Below are 19,028 nucleotides of genomic sequence, written 5' to 3'. Positions count from 1 at the left end.
CGATCCCGCCCACCGAGGAGAGGGGTTGAAGGACCTCGGCTGCAGCGTCGTTGGTCACATCGGCGAGGACTCTATTGCACCAGCACAATGCTTGGAGCTCACAACATGAAAGTCTATGGCCGCTGTCAGCCCATGAATTGGCGTGCACGGACAGGAGCCGCAATGGAAATGGTGAGGCCGGGGCGGTTGGAGAGCATCCACACCTCAATCTGGATCGCACCTTTTCGATCCATCGGTAGCAACTTGCCTTCCTGAAGATCAACTACGGTCGCAGACTTTACATAATATCCCCTCTTTTTGATCGCTATTATAATTGCCATCCAATTATTTATGGGAACCCCCTAAAATGGATCACAATTATTAATCATGATCTAACTGTTTGCATAAACCCCCTAAAATGGATCACGATAATTAATCATGATCCAATAGTTACCATAAACCCCTAACTTGGATCACCATTATTATTCGTGATCCAAATATTTCCATAAAAACCCCTAACTCGGATTGCGGTTATTAGTCGTGATCCAAATATTTCCATAAAACCCCCTAAAGTGGATTGCGGTTATTATTCGCAATCCAAATATTTGCGGGAAACCCATGCGATCCTCTACGTTCTTTTCATCGTGGCTCCCCTTCATGGAATTTAATTTTTTTTCCATCCTACCGAGTGGTGCATGGCAAAAAAGTCACCATACCGAGCGTGCATTCCTATTTGCCATCTAGTCCCCACAACTCTAAGCTCGTTCGCCACTCTAAAGCATTTTGGACTGCAACATGGCATTTCTTTATTTATTTATTTGACGTGGCATCCCATGCGCAAACACAATTGTGCCTTTGAGCTAGCCCATATCACTCGCGACTCTCTCGACCCAGTGCACCAACCCACCAAACCCGAGCCATCTTGACCTAGTTCCCCTCTATCATGGTGGCGAAGTGGACGCGACCAGGGAGGTGGCGAGGGTAACGGCCACACGAAAGTGAAGAGGAAGAACAAGGTGAGTGCATCTTATCGTACCCGTATATTTGCATGTTTTGGTGGACTTTGATCCGAGATTTGTTCCCTTTTTTGAATCTACGGAATTCAATGACCTAGGGTTTTGTCGATTTGGGGGAGGGGAAGCCATTCTACTTTCTAAGTGCTCGTTGTGGTAAGTCCTTTTGTCATTTTCCCATTTCTTTTTTTGTTTGTTGATGTGGTAGGCTTGACCCTAAAATAGCTTTTAGAATAAGCTTATCGTGCATGAGTATATTGCAAAACTGGATGATGGTACCGAAACACTAAATTGGACATACCAGACTCACACCAATCAGGTTTCATGGGCACTTATAGAAAATCCTCCCGTAGTTTGCATCGGTCTTGGTTGTGAGATCGATGATGTCATCCTAATGGTAGACAGGGCATTGCACCAGGGGAAACCGTTGAGCTCAAAGGCGGGCCTCGATGATGACGCCTTGGAGAACTTGCTCCAGGAGCATGACGACTGAGACATGCTCCCTACAATGCCACCGATGAGAGGAAGAGAGAGGACGAAGAGGCACTGGCAAGAGGAGCAAGACGACTAGGTTTGGTTTTGTGGTGAGTGTTTGGTGCAACTAGACTAGTCGAGAGAGCCGTGAGTGATATGGGCTAGCCCGAGGGCACAATTGTCTTTGTGCATCATATGAGAAATGTCAAGTGGTAGTCCAAAATGCTTCAAAGTGGAAAACAACTGAGAGTTGTGGGGACCAGATGGCAAGTCGAAATGCACGCTCGATACATGGCTTTTTGCCATGCGCCACTCGGTAGGATGGCAAAAAATTAAATCCCTCCTCCCATTGACTTTCGGTGGCGATTGTGCTCGTCGCGATGAACGGGCGTTCGCTCCTCCTCCTGCTCTCATATCTCCCTTTCCCTTCAGATCTCCCTGGTCACGCCCCCTCCTACTTCGTCTTTTTTCCATAACTGATGTATCCCTCTCCCCCGCCTCTCCCCCTGTTGTCCTACCTCCACCACCACCACACTCGAAGAGGACGAGGAGGAAACATATGGGGTGCATTGTGGAGGATGGGAGGACGAAGTGGAGCATAAGCATCAAAAGACCATGTCGGAGACCTGATCGGAGGAGGGGGAGATTGGGTCCGGATCGAAGTGACGTTGGGATGGAACCGTCGGAGTTAACCCATTTTACATTGCCACTAAGGAGGGAGGAGAAGTTAGAGGCTGGGCATTCCTCATGCACAATCACAGTGGCGGGCGATATGCGAATGGTGTTGCGCCACCAAACTATCGCAGAGATTGTGGCATCAGGCGACCAAAGCTTTGACAATCCAAAGCCAAGAAGGTCATTGAAGGAGGGGACACATGGGATGCAAGGCTTAATTATCTGCTGATTGGAGGGAAGTTCTTGAAGTGAGATTATGAAGATTATAGCTTGAGAAATTAGATGGACAATCTTGGGTATGGTTTATGGGACAACTTGTAATCCCGTGAACATGCTAGCTATTTTTGGGTTGCAATGGCATGCCAAAAATCTTGCGGTAGCTCAAAATTACTAATGTTACACAAATTGTGCCAGAAAGAACCAAAATGTGATTGATATGGTCGAAACGCTAACACCCTACAATTTCATCGAATGCTCCCATTTAAGCATATAGCATAAGATCGTGATAGAATTCCTGGTGTGCCAACGAATAATAGCGAAATTCTTGATTTGCCAATAAAAAATTGATGGTCCCTCCTATGCCACTGGTTTTATCTTTTCATTCCCTACATGTCACTTCCGTCATCTCTGTTATCCTTCAATTTGTTGTCAGAGTTTTGCGTTAATGACCTAATTGCCCTTTGCTTCTTTGTTCCCCTTCCTCCCTTATGCTCCCACCCGACTAACCAAGTGTTGTCCACCGACAGGAGAGCATCAGCATTGCCACGTGGGCTGGCGCCGCCATCTTTGCATGTTGGGCCTGCAATGGCCATCCTGACAATCCACCATGGGGGCTTGGATGCACCGTCGCCTCCGCATTGATCCTCGCTGCAATTCCACTCCCGCGTCCTGTAAGCCTGTGCCAAAATTGACGAGCTTGAAAAATCTATTGGAGAGCGACGTTTACAGTTGGCTGTGAGGAACCGGTGAGGCTGCTATAACTCCCACACCAAGGCCTCCTCCATCCTTTCCTGGTTCACCCACGCTAAATACCTTCCAAAAAAGATCCAGCTGGCCAGATCAGGTTGGCACCACCAAGCTCACGCTCTCAAGCTAGGCAAATACATTGGGCCCTCACGCTCTCACAGACTCACACTCTCAACCCGTTGAGCCCAGCTGCTTCGCTTAGCAGATTAGGGAAAGAGAACAGGAAGGCCATCTCACTTGTACACAATCATAACAGTGAATGGTGTGGCAAACCGGAGTTTTCGTTATGGCTTGTTTGATTTGCTAAAGACAAGGAATGTACTGTTGTGAGGAAGAAGGAAGGGGAGGGGTAAAGCGGTCTTTTTGGTCATCGGTTAACTCCATTTGGATGGAAATGGCACATAGGAGAAGGGAAAATAGTAGTAGTGGCATATAAGGTATCATCAATTTTCTAATGGCAAATTGAGAATTTTGCTATTATTGGGTGGCACACAAAGAATTCTCTCTAAGATCATACACAATTGCGCTAGCATCTACATCATCATTTCATGACCAAAATGTGATTCATATGGTCGAAACGCTAATGCCCTACAATTTCATGAATATTCCCATTTAAGCATATGGCATAAAATCATACACAACTGCGCTAGCATCTACATCATCATGGCATGACCAACGCGCGAAATGAGCAGAAACAATTTACAGATAGGTGATCAATATAGACAAATCCCCCAGATTGTAAAAAGGCATATATGTCATCATCAGCATTGTGTTTACAAACACTTGCAAATCATTCGTGCTACTGGAATTGCAGAGTTCAAATACAAGAAGTACATCCAGTTCATTACAAGGTGTATGAAAGCAGCAGAATAACCCATTATCGCACAATATACTCTGAAGACCAATTATCAAACGAAAACACACAACTTAAACAAATCCTAGTAATCCGCAAAAAATGCAAAACCTGACTCCTGAGAGGGGGAGGACGGAGGCCTGGAAAGCTGGGACTCTTCGTCCACGATCACAGCCGCACCGAGATGCGGAAATTGCAGCAGCCACCGAGAAATTCGTCTAGGCGGTTATCTAGGAGAAAAAGCGGACGTACTTTCGGGCAATAATCCAAAACGAAACCTTAAGCACAGCAGGTAGTCAAAAGTAGTAGACATATCAGTCATGTTTACCAGGGACACAGAATGTGCATCTCATTCCCTGAGTTTTTCTCGCACTAGACAGAAATCAAGCGAAAGCTGCATCAAGCACCCTAGCATGCAGGGTCTATAAGTAGACAGAGTAATATGTAGGGGAGCAAAGGCAGCACACAACAAGCGACAGCCGAGCCCACAAGGATCTCGGACACCGGATCGGTAGAGAAGATGGTGATGCATTCACTGCATCATAGAGAAGAGATGATACATACACTACAAAAATTTTATTACTAAACTACGCGCGAGTTTACATCTCATATTTACCTCTGGCATTATTTGCCCTCAGATTATCTCCGTACCCTTTTTCCCTAATTCCTATGTTTACAATTTTCCACCTTCGCACCAGGCTGTACTTTCTTGAAGCCATGGCTGTACTTGGCCACCGGTGTTAGAAAGAATGGACAACACAAAATGACAAAAGAAAGAATCAAGTTAGCTTCACTGTTAGCTCTTTACAGCAGTCAGAAGTTGGCACTGGATCCTGCTGGCCGACGAGGAAAAACGGGGTCGGCCTTAGACATAGAGACCTGTAACAAGAAACTAGTCAGTAAGTTAGATGAAGCATTCATTGATGTATTTCAGGGGCAGAGATATGTCAGCACACAATACCGCAGAGGGCGTCCTGTACAGTTGCTACGATGCAATCACGCTGCACTCATTGATGCCAGCATCCATTCACAAAACTTTTCTTGCCGGACAAGAGTGGGCATCGATTTGCCCCGAAAGCAGATCAGAAGCACAGCAGAAGAGCTGGCCATCCGGGATCATCCAACATCTCTTCCTGGTCTGCTTGTAGACCTTGTCCTCTCTAAAGTTTGTTTTGCTTGCCGGCTCGGATTTGATGGTTTAGAGTTCTATGAACAGATTTTAAAAACCATAAATACGAACTTACGAAGTTGAGAAAAGCTAAAAACTAGATGAAATAAGGATCAATACATTTTTACTAGTTACTTGTGCACTTTTAGACTTCTCTGCTTCTGCTTCTTTTTCAGCCTTTTTCCTCTCAAGCTCAGCTTGCTTGAGGTTCTCCTCGTGTGCTTTTCGAAATGTTGTTACGAATGTTAAGAGGGTAGAGATAACTGCAGGATGATAATCACCACAGATTAAAGGCGAGATATGATAATAGATAATGCTAAAAGTGGGATCGGATATGCTTCAACCAGCTGCATCCTTGAGATAATAATTTGCACCTAAAGTTAAACTGAGCATGTCCAAATTTAACTGATCTGTTTACCTTGTTCAAAGGGGCAACGGACAGGATCCTCACCAAAATACTTAATCAGTGTGTCAGCCTTTTTTCCCTAGAAAAAGAATGCAATAAAATTCAAAGCTGCAAGAAATGAAGAACACACAACATATACACCGTTATGGAACAGAAAAACCGAAAGCATACCACTTCAGAAAACAATGAAGACAACAACTGAACATCAGATCCAGCATTGTCGGTGAACTCTTTCAATTTCTACACAATGCAAACAATGCCAGTTTAGAAGCTATCGGTATACAGAGTTACAGACAAGCTCAATTACTCTGCAGTTTCACAGGAGCACGATCCGACTTTTTTGCATCAATTTTCTTTCTTTCTTTTGGAGCAAGTACAATGCAAAAAATATGATTTGCATATAAAAGCATTAATATCAGTTGATACAGGCAAATAAGCTACCATTAGTCAAACTGTGGCTATTCAAAAAATAATATAAGAGGTGTATGCAACTATGCATACGACAATTTTTATCTCGAATACAAGAAATATTTACAGAAACAGTTACCAATGGATGAACCTGTATATTATCTTATTTATTGTGTTCTGGACTTGTCAGCTTGTCCGGTTAAAATTAATGAAAGCATATCTGAGGCTCTGAGTGGTCCATCTAGAGGGCAGGTATCAAACACATAGGTCCAAAAGGGAAATAACTGTCTAAAGAAAGGCTTTCAATTTTCCCGAATGCCAAGTTGTATCTTCAACAAAGACTTGCTAGCTAAATTCCATAATAAACTGAAATTGACATTACAGTGCCCTGACCTCACGAAAAATTTCTGATATTGGACCATCCCTTTCTGAAGCATCATACTCCAGCTGAACCTTTTCCAGCCCTTTACTAACCGCTTGCATTTCCTCTGCCAACATTTTTAGTTGTATCTGTTGAAAATTAAAAGTTAGAAGAAATCATAAATTTGCAAACGTGTTACATAATATTATATATTCTACAAAATCGATAATATATCAAGCGGAAACCCAAACCTTTGATGCAGCATCTAAACTAACAAGATCCACATAGAAGTTTAAAAGCTGTGGAGATTTTGCAGCAAGTACCTGATATCAAGAAATTATTGTTAGCATGTATATATGTGATAAATAATGTGAAAATCATTTAACTCATATTACAGTAAATTTGACACAGGACTACGAGGTAGTTACCATCAAACAGACAAATAGTCAAATGGTAGTTTAATAACATAGCGAGATCATCTTGTAGACAATTAGTTTTTTCCCTTTGGGACAGACAACCAATTCAGTTGATTTTACTGTCATGTATAGTTAGTTAAAAGCAATATTGGGTTCATTGAGAAACCTGACGGAATCTGGAGGAAATGATTATATGTTACACATGGTTTCAAGTCAGATTGTACTAGTCAATGTTGTGCGATCTCCAGAGCCGTTTAAATACTGGATGAACTCATGAACCTAAATTGATTCTGGAGGGTTGAAATAGTTAAACATTTTTGTTTACCACAATACTGGATCAGAGAGCAGTGCTTAGAGCCAAGTTGCTCTCTGTTTCGCAATTCATCAACTAGCATCCATCGGACTTGCATCTGTAACTCTGTCGCATAGTCCATCCAATCCAATTGATATGATTGATACAGCACGGAGATGACAGAAGATATTGAGTGCAATTGTACAAAAGGCTGACTCAGTAGCACCAACAGTGCGCAAGACTTCACAAGCACCTAATAAGCATAACCCCATAATCTTGTGGTCCTAATAAACAAAAAGGCCTTGCTTAAGATTAGCAAAGATAGCAGTTTCGCTTATATCTGGGTTCTGCTGACCCAGCAATCTCATCAAGCTATATCCACTCTGCAGCTAGGATCCCAAAGAGCTACTCAGGACTCGTGCTAATTGCTGGACCATTCACCTGCCATACGTTAATTTTGGATACTTGGGTAGATATTGTAACTTTACATTTGTCTGTTATAACATAATGTACAAACTTCACATTGCACCACCATATCAAGTTTCAATCTTTGTGGTCCTAATTTAACAAATAACTTGATGCAGAACATAAATATGTGAGAACTCAAATTTCTCTGAAGGTGAAAGTTAGACCTTGCAGAGGTAGTGCATTAGTGTCATCTTATTATTTGTTGCCCGGGTATCTGTAAGTTTTAGAAGACTGTCCAACCGGAAGCCAACCGCAGAACCTGTAAGTAAATAAACATATGTGAACTAGCCCAAGAACATTAATACTATGTGACCACAGAAAAGTGAAAAGATGCAGGGGCTAGCATGCATTGTAACATTTTTTGTTTTTAAAAGAACTTTCACGTGCATGGCAGAACAAGGTACCACCATAAAACAACACTGCTACTCATTTCGTAGGTCCTACACAAAAGTTTCTGTCTAATTTGTCAGCCTATTGTAAAACAAGCTAGCTTTTTTTATATATAAAAAAACAAGCCACATAAAGAAAGGCTTATAAGAATCTTATGTTCATTGATACTTTCCGGTGAAACTGAAGACAAAGAAAGGAAGCAAACTTATTGTTACCTCTGGCAGTTCCCTGGTTCAGCGTATTCCCAAGAAGAAGGATTTTCTTCATTATCTCTTTCAACTTTAGAGAAGTTCGGATCTGATAAAGTAGAATTCGACTTAATCAATAAAAGGCAAAATAAATTGAATTCACTACGCCAGATTCTCAACATACCTCGTTACAAGAAGAGTCTATGACATTCAAGCTTTTTCTAAGATCTGTAACTTGTGAACCAAACTGGATCTTGAAGGAGAACACTCGTAGTTTTGACTCCATTCGTGGCACTTTCATCAATTCTAAGAAGAACTGCACCGGGAGAACAATAATCTCTTGTAAACATATCTAATCATGTACTCATATCTAATTGTTATGTATAACTCGTGATAGAGTACTATAGTGCGTATGCGAACAATATAACCATCAAATGAAATTCAAATGAGACGATGCCCCAATTGATCTAGTCTGTAGCAACAAATATTTTAGAAAATTACTATGAGCGAACAATCCAATATTAGTAGTCACGGGGAATATATCCACCAAACGAGAACTAGTCTTAAAGCAGGATAATAGGACCTTGAAACTCAGCCGTTGGTTTAGAACAATCACTAAAAGCAACAGACAATTTACAAGAGTCCCTAAATTATCTCACTTTGCACTCATACCCTTCGACCTTCTAGTGATATGGGCAACCCACCTTGATCTACACCACTCAGATCCAATCTAGCATTCTGGTTGCTGAGATTTGATATCTATCCTATTTTAAATTTAAGGCTAGTTGTTACTAGATACACTCTCGGTAGTCTAGTACCAAAAAAGAATATAAAAAAAAACATTGATAGTTATAGTGAAGACTGAAGAGTCATTACCTGTTCACACTTCCCAAGATTTTCCTTGTCTCCGGTGTAATTCTGACAATAAGGAATAAGGCACTAAAATGAGATCACGAAAGCAGTAAAGCAACGCTGTACTAATACGCACCTTGAGAAGTTCCATTTCTTCTTTCGTAGGACAGAACTTTATGAGATTCTCCACTTGATCGACATCCAAGGTAGATCGATCCAGTGCCAGAGCCGCACTCTAGAGAATCAGTCATTAATACTGTGTCAAAAATCATAAAATAGTGAGATATCATAATCTTTTGTACTGTCCTCATTCTTACCACCAAATCCGAGAGTGGCATCTTTACTTTTGTCAGCATGATCTCTGTGTTGTTTGCCCTCCTCAACTCAATCTATTCACATAAAGTGTCAAAATAGAGATATCAAAGAAAGATGGTGAACTATTAATTTATTGAAACTTTGCACCATAATATTTAATTAATATAAAGAGAAAATTGAAGATAAATTATAGGGTAGACTGGTAGTTAACTGAAGAAGCATATTCACCAAAATCTTTGCATTAGAGATATCTTGTTAGTTTACTGAATTAAAATTACAAAGGCACCTAATTCAATGTTAGCAATTAATGCCTCTTAATTTTGTCTACAGATATAAACAATAATGAAATCTTGAACTCAAGTCAGAATTCTAAATCATAGCAGAATATTTAGAACAAAAGCAACTGAATTCTATGCTAGAAGACCATTTACATTTTTTTTAATGGCAAAAGATGACTCGGGAAATAGTAGGATGAATTTTACATACTTCAAATATCCTTCAAAAGTGCGAACTCAGTCACTAATGCAAAATGAAAAAAATAAATACTGTTAGCAAGTACTTACCAGGTGAACTTTTTCTGGTTTTGATCCAAGCGATTTTCTACGTTCAGATTTTGAGCTGTTGTCAGATTTTGGAACGGCTGCTGGAAAAAGGCTCTCAAGTTCCGATAAATCAAACTCTGAAACACTGCAGAACATAAGTTCACAACATTAAGAACATAAAAAAATGAAAGACCATCAGTGTAAGTTACTCCCTCCATCCACTTATGTTAGGCGTTTTTTTTAGTTGTTGTCCAGGATTGTTATGCGTGTTTTACTTCCCTATGCATCTTTTGTGTTTTTGGTCACTACTGCCCCTGTGCTTTAAATGTGCATGCATGCACATGAAGCAAGCACAAGGCATGCCAAAGCATTAAAGGGGAGTATAACTAGGGGCATTTTAGTCAGTTTAAGAGGATAACTGGTAGAAGCGCTGAAGGAAAGCACACCCAACATACATGAGCGGAGGGAGTAGTTGCTATTTCACAATTCATCATGCAGGTTGTACAAGACTATGCTTTGTACAAATTTGATGCCAAAATCATGACTTCAACAGTACATCAACTCTCAGAATATGGATTCAAACCTACAACTACTAAATTATTGAATGTATCATGCATATACCAATAAGTATAACCCAAATGGAAGAAATAATAATAAAAAGATTACCTATGCGAGTCATCATTGTGCTGCAATTCTTCCCATAGACTACCTTGCAGAGCCCTTGTTACTTTGACCCAATGCAATGGCTTCAGTGTTGACTTGCGTGAAGCAGCAGCCCCGTAACCTGATCCTGGAGGGCGTACAGCCCCACGCCCTCTACCCAATGAGAGATTGCTTCCTGGTGCTGGTGGCACACATGGTGCTCTGGGTGGAACTGGTGCACCTGGTGCACGTCCACCTGGAGGAGGAGGAGGAGGAGGGCCACCAAGCCGTCCTCCTGGTGCAGGCGGTGGTGGAGGTGCTCTCCCACCACCTCCAGGCGGGGTTGGGGGAGGTGGAGCTCCTGGCCGCGGACCTGGAGGAGGTGGAGGGGGTGGAGCTCCTGGCCGCGGACCTGGAGGAGGTGGTGGACCTGTACGTGCACCTGGAGGGGGTGGGGGAGGTGGAGGGCCTGGACGTGCACCTAGAGGGGGTGGTGGAGGAGGTGGAGGGCCTGGACGAGCACCTGGAGGGGGTGGTGGGCCTGGATGAGCACCAGGGGGAGGAGGTGGGGGTGGGGGTGCTCCTCTGCCAGGTGGAGGGGGTGGGGGAGGTGGTGCTGCTGAACATGTCATTGGAGGAGGTGGTGGAGGAGGAGCACTATAGGACGCTGGAGGTGGTGGTGGCGGAGGTGGACCAGAACGTGTCAATGGAAGAGAGGGTGGCGGCGGCGGAGGTGGTGATGGAGCATTAGAACGCAAGAATGGTGGCGGTGGTGGTGGAGGAGGAGCAGAATGTGCCATTGGTGGTGGTGGTGGCGGAGGAGGAGCGCTTGAACGTGTTATGGAAGATGGGGGTGGAGGAGGTCGGGGTGGGGATGGAACACTTGAACTCAGTTTTGGTGGTGGCGGAGGTGGTGGTGGCGGTGGTGGTGGTGGAGCAACTGCATTGTTATTTAACCTTGGAGGCGGTTGTGGTGGTGGAGGTGGAGGGGGAAGTAGAGTGGTGACAGTACCATTTAACCTTGGCTGAGGTGGTGGAGGAGGAGCATTTCCACTTATACCTGACCTCGGGGGTGGGGGTGGGGGTGGGGGTGGAGGAGGGTTAGATTGAGGTATGTTTGACAAGCCAGTTGAAGCTGGCCCCCTGTACAAAGACATGGAACTTGAAAAGGAGTTAGATAGAGGAGGTGGTGGAGGAGGAGGAGGCGGCGGTGGATGATTTGGAGCTTGGCTTCTTGATGCAGTTTGTGCACCTGGCAACAAGGGTTGTTGTGGAGGCGATGGAGCAGACAGTGCAGATATTGTTGCTTGTGTTAAGTGATTACCATTTGGTTCTCTCAGTGATACTAGAGATGCGTTGTTCACAACACTGGTTTTGCCATCTGTAGACTTGGATAGAATAGCTAGTGCAGCTGGTGAACTGTAATATCTGGACGGAGGATGAGACGGCCTATGCACAGAGGTCGCATCAGATTCCTTCTTTGGTGAGATCCATCTGCGTATTGTTTTTGGTTTGGCAAGATTTGACTGCTCTTCTGATTGTTCGCCATGTCCAAGCCGTGTTTCCAATAAGACTGGCTGGGTTGCATTGCCGATCTTCTTCAACACATTAGACACAGCATTATCAGGAATTTGCCCTCGGTCATCATTTCCAATCCTAGGACTCTTAGCCCTGGTTATTGTTCTTCTTTGAGGAAGAGCCATGCCCAAATCCTGTTTATCACCAGGCCCCTCTCGCTTGGTTTTAATTTCAGTTACTACTTCAGCGGCTGGTAACACAACAATTCTGTCATGCAAACTGGTTTTCTTTGTGGATATGGTATTTTCAAGGCCTGACTTAAATTTACCTTGATCCAATTTGCCATCGACTGTATCAGAAGGTTTGGCCGTTTCTGTACTCCCAATAATATCTCTGTCTATTTTAGACATAACACTCTTTTCGTTGACGACATTTTTTACTTCATGTATCAGGTTGCCATTGTCAACTATGGTTTTCTCTTCATAGATCACCAGCTCATTGTCCACGGTTATTATGTTCTCAGTAATAATCTTGATATCACCATTCTTCAGCCTGTCATTAGTCATAGTTCTCAAGTGGGTATCCTCATCTGTACAAGACAAACCTAAAGGAGCACCGAATGCAGTGTAGCCCAAATCATGGTATTTCGAGATTTTTGTGGCTTCATTGACCTGGCATTGAATTTCATCACTGCAACTTGGGTCTACTGCTGTGACTAAAGTTTGAGCAATTACACCTTTAGTATCCTCCTTCTGACAGATGGACCCAAACCTGTGTCCCTCTGAATCCACAGATGTGGCAACCACCTGTATGTCCTGCACATCACTGTTCTCATGGTCATTTGTGTCACTTAATTTAGATTTTGCAAGAACCCCATGTCCCTGCTGCAAACCTCCTGGGCTTTCAAAACTTGAGGCAGGTGCACTTGGCCGTTTTTCAGTCATGCTACCTGAATTCTGGGAGATAACAATTTTCACGTCCTCATCAGTCTGGTGCTTTTCTAGGTTGCTTATTTCTTCATTTGCCGCGCCACCATCCAGTTCTGCAATGCCATCATCTAATGACACTCTACCATCGATTGACTGAGTTTCTGGATCTCTTCTAGCATCATGCCAATCCTCCTCTGCTTCATAAAACTCCTCTCCTGTATCTACCGAAGCAACATCGGTCTCATCCCCATCATCAGCTACCTCTTCGGCAGTAGCAGCAGGTTTGAAAGTATCAGGGTCGGAAAAGAGTATCTGGTTCAAAAATTGGGTTTTGTTTTAGATTTCTCTGTGCATAGGAAACTGATAGAAAAAAAGAAAGTAAAAGAGGCATAGGGACATTAATACCTCAGCTCGGAAGTCCCTTGGAAACTGATTGTTCACATTCCAAGCAACATCAATGTCATCACGATTCAATCCTAGGATGTTTGATTGAATGAATGCAGTGTTGAACATGACCCGAAACATTGTTTCCTTATGCTCAAGGTTATCGCCAATATGAATGCATTCAAGTACCACATCTCCTTGAACACGGCAGAAAGCACTAAGTTTTACCGGGACTTCTGCCTGCATTGCAATTGCAACCATATATCAGAGTAGCTTGGAAAGTGATAAATATCTTAGCAACATGGGAATAATATTCACCTGCCCATAACGCTGAAGATGTTTCTTGGTCTTTGGCATCTCGAAAAGGACCTTTGCACTTTTGTTACCAGGACCTGAGTCTTGCCCATGTACACGCAAATATGGCCTACAACCCCCTTCGGCATCAAACCTTGGAACAATATGGAGAACTACTGAATCCAAGATGAGGGGCCGGCTAACTGGAGGCCATTCTGAACCACTTCCTTGTCTTGTTATATAGTGCAAATATCTCAGATGTGAAGGCTGAGGATTCAATGAAAAGAATTGCTGTATAAAGTCCCTGCGAGCCTGCTTGTAGACAATCTCTAGTGTTTTCTGCTCACCCGTGTATGTTTTCCGATACAAAAGCAGTCCGGCCAACATGAATGCGAGCACTGGCCATCCCCCTCTCTCACAATACATTAAAAGCATGTTATGCTGTCCTTCCACTGATAACCAATTTTCACACGATTTCAAGAAATGGTGGATCATCTCAAGCTGAAGCAATGGACATCCTTCGTATTGTTGCGGGTAGTCCATTACTGTCATGTCATACTCAGATAATATATCTGAAATCCGGCTCCTCTTGTCCCCAGACCAGAAATTGGATACCATGAATGACGCGTCTGGGAAAAATTCCTGCAACTGCGCAACAATGCCGCTCAAGTAATCCCGGTACTCATCCTCACCCATGGAATCGGTTGAGAAGCAGCAGTCAAACACTGAAAACACATCCATATAAATTAGCACAATCTGATACACATCTTTGCACCATTCAGCTAGTATTAAAAAAAATTCGAAACGTATCTAGCACTGGCAGGCTAGCAGCATCTTAATTTCTACAATTGCAAATATCCTAAAATTTCACATTTCCAAACAATTGGAGTATGAATAGATTAACTTTGGTTCAACGAGTACGTGCATCATTATAACTAACTGAAAATTTGATGCAAGCAACAATTGAACATGTGGGATAATGCAGGTGGAGATGAGCATGCCAATTTAAGACAAATGCAGTTAACCAGGAAACTTCCTAAAGAGCAAGCCTCCATAAACACCACCAAATTCATGAAAGGAAACAAATAAAGCGATTTAAGCCAAATGCAGCTAAATCTAAGACTGCTACCACGCTTCCAAACCCACATCCACACCAAATGCATGCTCCAAAATGTAATTCAAAATCTACTAAATCCAGCTGCTTGTTGCCAACAGCCGTGCTTCGAAATGCGCCCTACTGCGGCTCAATTCAATTCAACTCCCATAAAGCAACTCTTCACCAAATTCCGAACCCCAAACGTCGCCAAAGCCAAAAAGTCCTCCCCGGAACACGAAACTCCCCTGTAAATCCAGCAACCCCACGGCCCAGCTCGACCCAGAGACGAGACCATTATACCGTAGACGCGCTCGGAGATCTCGAGCAGCCGATCAGGGGTCTTCTTGAGGAAGAACTTGCGGAAGAGCGCCATCCTTCTCCCCCTCCTCCTCTTCCTCTTCCTCCGCCGCCGCAGACACCCCCTCCTCCTCTCCGGCTCCCGGCGAGCTGCTCTGACGTCTCAGGCGGCCACCGATCGGCTCCGATCGGGGCGCCAAAGGCATGGGGCGTGCGCCCGCCGCCGCCGCCGCCGAGCTCCGGGGTGGTCCCGCCGAAGCGCCGCTGAGGATCTCGGGATCCGCGCCGCGACAGCTAGGCGCGGTGGTGGGCGTGCGAGCGGAGCCGGTCGAGGGCTCGAGGCACCGTGGGATTGGGGACTCTTCTTCTTCTTACTGCTACCTGGCCTCCTCGCTTAGCTTTAACTCTTCCCATCTTTTTTTTCTCGCTTTCGCTATCGCTTCCCGAGTTTTTTTTTTTTTACTGCTACGACTTGGCGTTTTCAATTTCTTTTCCGCTTTATTTTATTTCGCTTGCTCGATTTGTTTTGGCTGCTGCCGTGAATGTTCCCGGGGAGCCGTGACAGCGGTGAAGGCCCCGTGCTCGGCGACGCTGGTTGAATCAAGTGTGTCACTGTCATTGTGGGTCCGGAACACGTGGGACCAATTTGTCATACGTCAGATGGGACGGTTGGGGAGGAGGTGCCGTGCGGGGAGAGAGGTGGATTGGGGCCTCGGTGGCCGTGTCGGTACGGAAAAATGCTAAGAGACGGCCTAATATATTTAAGGACCAGATCAATTTATGACGTGATATGTAGCATAAATTATTATAAAAAAAATATGGATTGAGAAAATTATAGACGTAAAAATAAAGAAGAAAATAAAATATCATACGTCACACTATAAATTAATATAGCCTTTAAAGTATGAGATCAAGCCTCATTGAATTATTTGTCCCCGGATTTTCCTTTCCGGGTGACGAGATCTCATCTCAGTGTTGAGATTCTTTACCGTGACTACCCTAAATTCGTGGTAAATTTGGTTAATTTTGTTTTTACAAAAACGTCAAGTTGGTAACTGTTTTTGGAGGATCACGTGCTATGGTCAATTTGTTTTGCCGTTTGTACTGCGAGGGAATTTAAGCTCGGTGCATGTCTGTCCGGGCTGTCAACGATTACATTTTCAGAGATTTTTTGTTAGCATGTCAACGATTACATTTTCAGAGAGGGAAAAGTCTGGTGAAGAGCTGTGTCTAAGTTATGCATTGATTAATGTAGTTCTCAATTGTGCATTATTATAGGCAGCACACTGGAGTACCACTTGTGCAACACAAAATTCATCTTCTGAGATGGAGAACAGCATGCCCTTGAGTTCGCCTAGTTGTTACTTCGAGACTTTCATTGCCAGCAGCATATAACAGAAATGTATAAAATTATAGTTACAGGCTGACATGGTAATCAGAGAGCACTTTCACCGGGTGCACAATAGTTGTGTTATTTGGCAAAGCATTCTATGCAATTAAAAAATATGGCTACAGTGGACCAGAAATTTCAGCATGATAGATGCAAAACACATCTTGGAGTAAAGCATCGAAATAATTGAGCAGCAAGAGCATATCCCTTTGGGTGTATTTGGTTCCTCGGGTTTCGTATAGTGCGATTAAGTAGAGTCATATTTATTAAAAAAATATTAAATTGATTGTATCTGTATGAATAAATTGAGCTGAGTTTCTATTTGGTTGACTGAACTGGGGTTGTATGAGCGTATGCAAAAGTTGATATTGTAATTGGTTGCTCGTATTAAGATGATTTTGTAACCCTGATAAGCGGACATGTCTGTACGAGCAAATGCATGAGTCTAAGGCTAGACTGGGACAGGCTGAAAACGTATATTTTGTATCTGTAAAGACATATTGAAACAGTAGATATAAATAACTAAACGCATTTATCTTCACAATTATATGTATCCACCAGATCAGACTAAGGATAAATTCAGGGAAACAAACGCATCCCAAAGGAATTTTTTTATTTTAGCCTTAAAACTAATATTTTATTAACAGCACGTGGGAAACTAAATTTTCAGAAACTAGCCCATTTAATCATGCCAAAGTAATTGACATGATCCCCCATATATGTCACGACAATCTCTTTGGTGTGACCAAGGCGCCACACAGGTACGGCGCCGCAACAGCCAGCCGATGTAGCAGGCTTGAGTCGTGCCAGGAGTCTTGGCATGACCAGATGTCACGCTAGTGTATACGGAGAGCCACGCTGGCCCTTCCTTCCCGCACGTAGTTCTTCCTCCTCTCGTCTCCCTAGACCAAGCACGCCGGCCAGAGTCTCCTCAGACAATCCTCCGTCATTCGGGCCCAATTTGAAGCGGAATTCACGTGAAAGTGTCCTGGTAAGGTTGCTCGTCCATTTCATCTATATTTTTTTTGGCTTGCATTCTTAGGTGAATGGTAAGTAGGGTTTAGTATTTTGGTGATGATCATCTATGAAATTTGTACATTTTGGGTTAGATCGGAGGTTAAATATCGTGCTATAGATGTGTAGTTACGTATTTGTATCACGTGGAATTTATTGCATGTAATTATTTGAGCGTAGGAAATTGAGGCATATATGGTTAGGCTCCATGTATATGAGCAATGCATGTTCTTCTATATATATGAGTAATTTTGAATTGTTGTGACCAAATGATGAGGCGCAGGGATTGAAATTGATTATATGTAAAATTTGCATATGTTACGTATGTTTGCATATGTGATATATTTGGATGGTTTGTGTATATGGACCGGATTATTTGTGTGTTTTGTGGTGGTACAATTAATGCAAATGAGGAGTTTGATAAGATGAGGGAGCATGTGTTGAAATTTGGGAGTCCGCCTTGTTTCGATGAAATTGTTACTCATGTTAGGTCAATTATGAATATAGATGTGGATGAAAGTGATGTAACCGTACGTGAAAGGTTTGATGCTGGTCATGGTAGTAGGTCTCACTATGTTATCATGGAGTTGGCATCAGAGAATTATTGGAAATTATACGAGGATTGTGTGAATGATTCTTAAGTTTATTGCACGGAGGTTATAGTTGACGTGGGTATTTATGGAAGCTCGATGCCATCGATTCAAGAAGTACGGAGTAGACATAGGCAGGAAGTGGAGCATGTTGAGTATTTGGCTTAAGAAATTACCACCGTTGTCCCAGATGTTGCCGGTGTCTCTGATCTCGCCGATGTTACTATACCGGAGGTACCTTGTGCCTCCGTTTAGGAGAGAGCTGCATGTGGTTCTAATAAGTTTGATTTTACTGTTGTATGTAATGACTTCGATGATAGTTTTTTTTTTAGGAACAGGCGGCCCAAGTAAATGTTGAAGAAAATCCAATATTCTCTTCGGATAGTGAGGATGAAGATGAAGGTGATGAGATAAAAGAAGTAAAACATGTGTCTGGTGTTGAGCAAGGACATGTTGGTCTTGGGGTTGAAGGAGAAGCGAGCGAGGATGAAATGGGGGCTTGGTGGAATGAAATTTACATGAGCAGAAGATGAGGACATTGAAGGTTGTACATGTGCATATGCCCAAGGTGCCAAGTACTTGGATATTTCATTGACCAAGAAAGCTCTATGTGATAACGGCTTAATGTCTACGGAGGAGGAGCGAAACGGTGGGAAGGAGTAGATTAAGAAGGGGATGATATTTGATAGTCTTGATCAAGTGAAGTTCTAGTTCATGGACTATGCAATGCGGCACCACAGGTCATACGACGTGGTTTATTCTTATGCGAAGGAGAGGTACACTATCAAATACCAGAAAGGTTGTGGATGGGGTGTATAAGTCTGTGTAATTCTAAATGACGACCAAAGATGGAAGGTCGCAAATGTGAAACAACTCCACACTTGTGGGTCAATAAGGCCAGAACAAGTGCACTCATAGTGCACAACAAGGTATCTTGGTCGGCGCATCGCCCCATCATTTGGACAGACTCGGACACGACTGTGACCTCTCTAATTGAGTCTATAATTGGGTTTACCAATTACCTGGTGTTGTATGGCAATGCATGGAATACGAAGCAACATGTGATGGTATTACTATGGGAAGATTGGAAAGATGCATACATGAGGGT

The 19,028-nt window shown here is 43.2% G+C and overlaps 1 protein-coding gene across 1 annotated transcript; it reads right to left on the bottom strand.

Annotated features, from left to right (window-relative positions):
• Window positions 1-4,470: 4,470 nt before the first annotated feature.
• LOC133892356 (formin-like protein 5) lies at window positions 4,471-15,364 on the bottom strand. The gene is made up of 18 exons (XM_062333074.1): window positions 14,930-15,364; window positions 13,558-14,258; window positions 13,261-13,479; window positions 10,433-13,167; window positions 9,788-9,911; window positions 9,227-9,298; window positions 9,046-9,144; window positions 8,934-8,975; window positions 8,242-8,373; window positions 8,085-8,166; window positions 7,644-7,738; window positions 6,555-6,626; window positions 6,336-6,452; window positions 5,706-5,774; window positions 5,547-5,613; window positions 5,249-5,391; window positions 4,922-5,166; window positions 4,471-4,839 (listed from the first exon to the last, which is right to left on the bottom strand). The coding sequence occupies exons 1-17, from the start codon at window positions 15,000-15,002 to the stop codon at window positions 5,077-5,079; spliced, it is 4,932 nt and encodes a 1,643-aa protein (XP_062189058.1). The 5' UTR covers window positions 15,003-15,364; the 3' UTR covers window positions 4,471-4,839; window positions 4,922-5,076.
• Window positions 15,365-19,028: the final 3,664 nt, after the last annotated feature.

The sequence above is a fragment of the Phragmites australis genome, chromosome 15, assembly GCF_958298935.1.
Source record: "Phragmites australis chromosome 15, lpPhrAust1.1, whole genome shotgun sequence".
Lineage (NCBI taxonomy): Eukaryota > Viridiplantae > Streptophyta > Magnoliopsida > Poales > Poaceae > Phragmites > Phragmites australis.
The sequence above is the reverse complement of the archived record's forward strand: the minus strand, read 5'-3'. Positions and strand labels throughout refer to the sequence as shown.

What these genes read in the sequence shown, in the direction of transcription:
- LOC133892356 (XM_062333074.1), bottom strand. Translation starts at nt 15,002, where the DNA reads ATGGCGCTCTTCCGCAAGTTCTTCCTCAAGAAGACCCCTGATCGGCTG. An exon ending in CACAATGATGACTCGCATAG is followed by an intron (nt 9,912 to 10,432) that starts GTAATCTTTTTA and finishes TATGTTCTGCAG; the next exon opens with TGTTTCAGAGTTTGATTTAT. An exon ending in CACAAGTAACTAGTAAAAAT is followed by an intron (nt 5,167 to 5,248) that starts GTATTGATCCTT and finishes ATCTGTTCATAG; the next exon opens with AACTCTAAACCATCAAATCC.